This window comes from Periophthalmus magnuspinnatus, chromosome 6 (genome assembly GCF_009829125.3).
Source record: "Periophthalmus magnuspinnatus isolate fPerMag1 chromosome 6, fPerMag1.2.pri, whole genome shotgun sequence".
NCBI lineage: Eukaryota > Metazoa > Chordata > Actinopteri > Gobiiformes > Gobiidae > Periophthalmus > Periophthalmus magnuspinnatus.
Window position 1 is genome coordinate 1,130,783 of NC_047131.1, and position 7,906 is coordinate 1,138,688.

General features: G+C 38.8%; 1 protein-coding gene across 1 annotated transcript; it reads left to right on the forward strand.

Annotated features, from left to right (window-relative positions):
• Window positions 1-209: 209 nt before the first annotated feature.
• On the forward strand, window positions 210-7,906 carry LOC117372173 (ubiquinone biosynthesis protein COQ9-B, mitochondrial). Its single transcript, XM_033967934.2, has 9 exons — window positions 210-314; window positions 3,084-3,279; window positions 3,774-3,909; window positions 3,993-4,132; window positions 4,424-4,508; window positions 5,251-5,355; window positions 5,509-5,664; window positions 6,988-7,041; window positions 7,648-7,906. Exons 1-9 carry the CDS (start codon window positions 245-247, stop codon window positions 7,681-7,683), a joined length of 978 nt encoding a protein of 325 aa, XP_033823825.1. The 5' UTR covers window positions 210-244; the 3' UTR covers window positions 7,684-7,906.

Below are 7,906 nucleotides of genomic sequence, written 5' to 3' on the forward strand. Positions count from 1 at the left end.
TATATATATATATATATATATATATATATATATTATATATAATATATATATATATATATATATATATATATATATATATATATATATAACATATAAATTGCGTTGACTGATTACAACCTTGTTTGTTGTGTTGGTTTATATCATGGATTTATGTTATGAACCACGGTCTATATTTGGCATGCGCAAATACGTGCTGCGGCAGATGGTTGCGCAGTAAATACGCAGAAGTAGGAGAGCAGCTGTCATGGCGGCACTGGTCCGAGCTTTGAGAGCAGGACACGGAGCCGGAAGGGCACTCCGGGAACGGCCTAGAGGTACGAAGAGATCACTGTGTGTTCCTGTTATAGACAGTGCCGCTGAAAACGTGCCCGTGCGGTTGTAGTTTACCCAGACCTTGGCTCAAATACAGCACTGAGAGCAAAAGGTGATAATGAAGGGCACCGTGGAATAATACAAACTTGTGTCATTCCGCAGTCGTAAGTCTGTCTGAGTGAGAGACCAGGAGACTTCTTGCAGGCTGCTGTCTTTTTGCTGCAAAATTGCCTCATTCAATTCAAACCTAACAGAATGCCAACGTGGAGCTATAACTGGACTGAAAGTTATTATAACAATGAAACTACAAAACAATTTAATTCATGATTTGCTGGCAGACAGTTGCGTTAATTTCGAATGGTTAGTTTAAATCACCTATTGAAACTGTATTGCTACATGCATAGACCATATAGTCATAATCTTTACTGACTGGCCAGAAAAAAGTCAGCACCAAAAAAAATATATATATATATATGTCACACACTAATATTTGGTTGGACCACCTTTAGCTTTCATTACAGTACACATTCGCAGTGGCATTGTTTGGATAAGCTTTTGCAATGTCACAAGATTTATTTCCATCCAGTGTTGCATACATTTTTCACCAAGATGTTGCATTGATGATGGTAGAGTCTGATCGCTGCACAAAGCCTTCTCCAGCTCCAGAAAGGATTCTCAATGGGGTTATGGTCTGGACTCTGTGGTGGCCAATCCATGTGTGAAAATGATGTCTCCCTGAACCACTCTTCACAATTTGAGCCCAATGAATCGTGGCATTGTCATCTTGGAATATGTCCGTGCCATCAGGGAAGAAAAAAATCCATTGATGAAATAACCTGGTCATTCAGTATATTCAGGTGTCAGCTGACCTCATTCTTTGAGCACAGACTGTTGCTGAACCTAGACCTGACTCGTACCTATAGGCTCGTACCTATTTGCTTATTTAAATCCAGGTGGTGACTTTTTTTTGGCTAGGCAGTGTATATATACAGTCTAAGCCTGTGTCAATGAGCCAATAACTCCGCCGCACTGATTCATCAGCAGCACAGGTGCTTGCACATCACGACTACTCTCTGCATAAGCAGCACCAGTGTTTTAACATAGGCCTACATGTGTCCAGACAAACTTTATCATCTTACCATAAAAACAAGAGATGAAGAAACAGCAAGCAGAGCTGCAACTTGTATCAACCTGACAAAGCATCAAGTCTCCAGTGCGGGGCCTTTACAGGGTGTCAAAGTGCGTAATAATCCACATCCAGTCAAAAAGTTGAAACAAACATTTAGCATAGCATGAACCAAACTCAGCCGAAATCATCGTCCTCCTCAGTCCTAGCGAAAGCATAAGTAAATTTGGTGTAGTAAATATCCCGTGTGGAGTTTGCAGCATAAAGATGCAGTCAAGCGAGTCTGTGTAAAGTTTGCTATAATCCTCCTCCTCTTCTTGGGTGACCACATAGTAAAAGCGTAAATAAAAAGCATGCTTTATTTGCATGCACATTTGTTTTACAGTTATAACGTAAATATTTAAAAAAAAAAATTCTTAAAAGGTGCATTGCCCAAGTTAAAATGCTCAAAATGACAATATTTCACTCCTATACTTGCTTAAGCAATTGCCTGACGCACAGAATGAGTTTTTCCCTCGCAGGTGCGTCTATAAGCCTACACAGCCAATTATATGAGGGCAATATGGGTTAGATATGGGATCTGACTTCCTGATACACTGCCATAACTAAACAGTGGTTTTTGTGACGATAACAGCAGAGTTGGAAGATGGATTCTGCATCATCAAGAAAGAGACAGTCTTCAGCACTTCCCTAACACTATCAAATACTGAAATCACAAAAAGGTTTTCTCTAGTACGACCAAAAAAAAGGAAAACTTGGAGTCTGACCAGCATCGGAGTCAGGCAAGAGTAAATATTGGAGCTGCATTTGATAAATTGAGAGCTGAGATCTACACTGGGTATAAGAAACAGTGTTGGGTAAGATCCTTCAAAAAAGTAATTATAGTTATCCTCCAATGGAACTGTCAGTAACACATTTGGCTTTTCTTCTGATGGGAAGGTAAAATTTAATTATGAAATGAGAACTAATGTACCTCACTTATAATTTCATGCTAATCTTGATGGTAGTCATTGCATTTGTGTAGCTACATAGCGTGTTTTGGTTTGGTTTGGCAGATGCACTGCACGTAATGCATTTAGTTTATTTGCATTACATGAGTGTAATTTTCAATATTATGTAAGTAATGTGTGACTTGTTTGCAAGCTGCAGTTATGTGAGCCATGGTGACATGGTAACATTGTTTGCAAGGAAAGCTAATGATTATTAGCAATTCACAAGTTTACTAGCATAATGTAATCAAAATACAATTGAAATTGACCAAGTTTGTTTCTGGAGAGGAAGGCCAGAAATGCGTCTTAGACAGTTGTTTGGTTTGTGCTCGTACAGGCCTGCACACACTGAACGCGCACAACACTGCAGTTGCAGTTACACATCACGCTAGATGTGGTTTAACTTGGCCTTTTAATAATATTGGCCATTAATTTACACTTACAAAAAAGGACAGTATCAAAAAGCAGGTAAGTACTGGTATTGAAAAAAAAAAATCTTACTGTGTCCATCTATGCCTACATGTGAATGATCTTCCCAATCAAAAGAGGCATTGGTCATTTGCTTTTACAATTTCGTTTTATCTTAGTAATACTTTTAATTACATAATCAGATTTTCCTGGTTCTTATTCTCTATTATTTGATGTTTTATGCACAGTTTTGGCTCCACAGTGTGTCCAGAAGCGCACGTTCCATGGTGCAGCTCTGAGAATGCAAGATGAATCCAAATGTGACAAAGCCGCGTCTGCTGCAGCCAGTGCCAACCATCATGTGCACCATAACTTCCAGCAGGTTCCAACGGAGGATGCTGTCTCAGAGCAAACCTCAGACGAGGGCCACAGGCCCAGCAGCAGGTACACAGGTTCTATTTGACTGTTGGCTAAAGATGACTAACCTGTCCATTACATAAGTGTTTTGGTTCTATTGTATAAGACTATCAGTTTTTTTCTCTAAAGTGGCCACAATTGTTGGATGTGGAAAGCCATTCATAGGGAGGATGGTGAGGCATTGAAGTTGTTGGGTGTAGCACATGTAGGTAATTTAACACTGTTTGGCACTTTCAATGCCATTTGTACGCTATATGATAATCTGATTATTCCCCACACACCCCTTCTATTGTTTAGAATAGAGGGTGTGTGTGGGGCCTGAGTCTAGTCTGAACTTTCAGAAGAAAGTTGGGTTAAGTGCCTTTTCGAAGTCAATATAAAGACTCTTAAGTCATGAATTGTTATAAAAACTGAAAAATGTGGTCTAGGCTCTAAAGATCCTTTTTGGCATGTCATCCACCTTTAGGACAAAACCATGATGCTCACTGTGCAAAGTGTGCCAATTGTGTGTTCTTTTCTAGTTTCCAGGAGCAGAATGGAGAGCAGGATGAGGAGTACGAGACTGAGGAACAGCTGCAGGCCAGAATCCTGAGTGCAGCGCTCCAGTTTGTACCTGTGCATGGCTGGTCTATGGAGGCCATTGCAGCAGGGGCAGAGGTCTATATAAAACTAACTAGGGATCATGATATTTGTAAGCGGTGCACACATCTGAATGTGTGTTTGTTCTGTGCTTGTTCCAGAGCCTGGGCCTGTCCTCTGCTTCCACAGGCATGTTCAGTGGAGCCGGAGACCTGGTGCTTCATTTCATTGCCGACTGCAACTCCCAGCTCATTCAGATCCTTGCAGAACAACAGAAGCAGGTCCAACTAGGCCAGGCAGAGTGAGCACTCTCTCTATATCTGAACCCTTTTTAGATGTCATCAATAAGTTTAACTTCAACCTCAGGTTGGTGCTAATTTTATTTCAGTCAAACCCAGTATAAAAGTTCTGGGTTTGGAGTTCACCAAAGTAGGAAATAATTCCTAATCTGAGTCTAAACGTTAACGTTTTTAATGTTTTAGTTCTTCATAGACTTCCACTGGTCACTCTTAGCCAGGCTTAATAAAACTGCATGAGTTAAAGATTTAAGATTGGCATCAGATGTGTGTTTGAAGCTTTGTTCATGTTTCAGACCAAAGAAGACCGCAGACTTTCTGAAAGATGCAGTGGAGACCAGACTAAGGATGTATGCACCTTATATTGAAACGTGGCCCCAGGTACGGTGTTTTGTATGTGTTAGGGAGTTCACTTGATGTCTATCTGAGTGATTGACAGCTGAGGTATTGTGCTGTTCAGAGTCAACAGCAATGTAATGTGTATGTCAGCATTCGAGTACTCAAAGAGATCATTACATACATTTTGAAACAAGCTTTTAAAGGTTAGGCAAACCACTCTGGAAGACAACTGAGATCTATAAAAGGTAAATGTAACTGATGTTTTAATGGATGTAGACATGCTTGTAGCTTATCTCTTGGCCAAACATTGCATTGCCTGTTGGAACACCTTATATGTACGATGACCCATATAATGCACTGGGGCCATGAATCACATCAATCAAATCAATTTTTAATACTTTGAAAAATATCTATATGTGTTGACATGGCTTGAATTCAGATAATTAATGTTTCTTTTTGAGTATTGTCTTGACTGGTGTTTTATTGTCCAAGAACCAAGAAGAGTGCTAGTTATTAGCTTTACTGCGATGACAAAACTCTGCTCCAGCCACTGAAAGTTTTGAAAAGTGCTTATAAACTCTTTTAAACGCTTATAAACGTAGTGAATAATTAGGATGCCTGGAATGCATTGGGCAAGTGTGGAACACCTTTCGACTGCTACAAACAGTTAAATATAGATTTTAAGGTCTTGCAATTTTGCTTTGTAACCCTGGTGCTACTTACATACACAGACACATACAAATAGTGTTCTTGTAGTGCCTTTACTTTACTTTATATTGTTCAGGCTATGAGTCTCCTGCTGCTGCCTCAAAACATCCCTGAGGGTCTGAAGCTTCTGTCCTCACTAGTGGACGATATGTGGTACTATGCAGGGGATCGTTCCACAGATGTGAGTGCCAGTTCATTTCATCCTGCCTTTTAATAGATGCCTTTTTACTTTGGGTGCAATAACCACAGGGATAGTCCCATAGTTTTGTCATATCTTGGTCAAAATTGTTTGGTTGTTGACGTAAAACTTTTCATGGGATTTTTTTTTCTGTAGATGAACTGGTACACAAAGAGGGCTGCACTAACAGGCATCTACAACACCACTGAACTGGTGATGGTGCAAGATTCTTCTCCTGATTTTCAGGAAACCTGGGACTTCCTCCACAATCGCATACAAGATGTTGTGAACATGGCCAACACAGCTAAGCAGGTATAGTCCACAACTTTTCTTGTGAATGCTGTTGCTGTGTACTTGGGCAGGAGGCAAACTAGTGTAGATGTTTGTAGTTTTCTTTTTTTAAATTGTGTTTTATAGAACAAAAAAGGAACAAGACACTGAGGAAATAATAGAACAAGAAGGTGGAGCTTGAACAAATCAATACTATAACGTGAGACATATGTCCCAGGATATATTTATACTATTTGGTCCAATGGCAAGCACTTTGGCACATCACCATGGCAACACAGTGCAAAAAACAACATGGGTCTCATTAACTTTTTTGATTGGGATGACCAAATGGAACATTTCAGAAAACTAAATTTATTTGTTATTCTCTAGGGGGAGCTATTGTGACAGTGTAGTTTCTTTCACAATGAGAAGATTTAGGCAGGAAGGTTTTACAGCTGATTTGAATTTAAACCAAATCTGACTTTGTATGCGCAAACGGCAGCAAATTTTAAAATTGGAAAATTGGAAAAATTCAAATGGAAATCTGCGTCTTCGGCGCACCCAAACCATGATAGATGTCAAAATAAATTAGATAACGTTTGATGCCCCACTTCTCTAGATGATGTACCATGATTTTCAGCCCCGCCAGTGAAACCCTCTCAGACGAGATAGTTAAAATGTGACGTAAGCGAAAATTCTGTCTCAGCATTTCAGGACTCTCAATCCAAGATGGCAGACTTCTGGTTTGTCAGGGGGCTTGGCCATAATAATATTGTTTGGTATCGCATGATAAAAGTGTGTAGTGAATTTTGTGGCGCTACGACAAACATTGTTGGGATGTTTTCCATTGATGCAATTATTTTGACTTTTGCATTTTTTTATGTCCAGTTATGCAGCATATAACAAAAATGAATCTGACATTGGGGTTTTGACCTCCCATTGATAACCCATTAACTTCCATCCCTCAGGCCTAAAAAAACTTTTGTAACAAAGTCTGGTCATAAAGAATTGAGTGGGAACAACGACAAGATTGAGATTTCTTTGAAATGTAAATTTCAATACAAATATAATTTATTATTATTATTAAGTGAGCTCACTACATATCTTTGTGAAATTGGTAAAATGCACAAGTTGCTATCATTTAGTCATTTATTCTTATCACAGAACTATGGTTACCTTGTCCTCCAGCAAATAACGTAACTGAAAACTATTTGTTAATAAGTGAATATTGTTTTGAGTGCCAAATGAATGTGCTATACAAAAAGAGTATATGACTATTTACTTCATTTTATGATTATACATCTGAATGTTGAAGTGAAATTTGTTCATCATGACTGCATTCTAAAACATGTAAAAAATATTCAGGTGCAGTCAACAGGTGAAGCAGTTGTTCAAGGGCTTGTGGGAGCAGCTGTAACGGTAAGTCAGCTTTGAAACTGTATTCCTGAAGTTCTTGTTTAAAGAGGGGGTATTAAGCAATTAAGCATTTAGGTTTCTTCCTTGTCATAATGTTGTTCCCTCATCAAAAATGCCTGATGAGGTTGTTTTAAATGTCATCCATGCATGTTTCAATATTTTTCTGATCTCTCACAGGCCCTATTCGCAACCTCCTTATCATTAGCTGTAAGATTGTGTGCAGAGATTATATTAGCCATGGTCCCACACAACAATTCTCCATAAATATACAAAAGTGTGACAAATGACTGTACACAGCAACTTGACAAACCTGATGCAATGTGCAGTAGTTTCATTAGAGGACTGCACACTGATTATGTTGTGATAGTGCTCTGAATGGGGAGTGACAACACGGGGAGCAAAGGGAGAGGGGGCTCAAAGCATCAAAAACTAAAACATGTTAATATGTTGTTTTGAGTGCATATAGCTTTTTCAAAATAATAAAAACATGATAATCATGTGTTTAACAGTGAAGTAAAATAACCCCTCTTTAAAGTAGGCTTATATTGTGAGAGACTACATGCCAACTTAGTAATATTTGTATGTTTTTTGTTTTTTTCAATGTGACAGTTGAAGAACCTGACTGGGATAAACCAGAGGAGATGAAATTGTATTAATTGGAACATCTGTCAGTTGAGATTGTGAAGGATCACCTCAGATTGACCTCAAAGCATCGTGTGGCTGGTTTCAAATGAATCACTCTCATAAAGCCTCTTCTTGCCCAACTGCAGCTGTAATACATGGGGCTTGTTTAGAATCGACAGAATGAAACTTGTATAATATATTAAAACTTAAGTAACTACTTGTAAATAAACTAGCACTAGCTACA

Bases quoted from the DNA above. Each gene is read 5' to 3' on its own strand.
- LOC117372173 (XM_033967934.2), top strand. From the start codon at position 245: ATGGCGGCACTGGTCCGAGCTTTGAGAGCAGGACACGGAGCCGGAAGG. The intron at 4,509-5,250 runs GTACGGTGTTTT...TATATTGTTCAG, and splicing joins ATATTGAAACGTGGCCCCAG to GCTATGAGTCTCCTGCTGCT. The intron at 7,042-7,647 runs GTAAGTCAGCTT...TCAATGTGACAG, and splicing joins TTGTGGGAGCAGCTGTAACG to TTGAAGAACCTGACTGGGAT.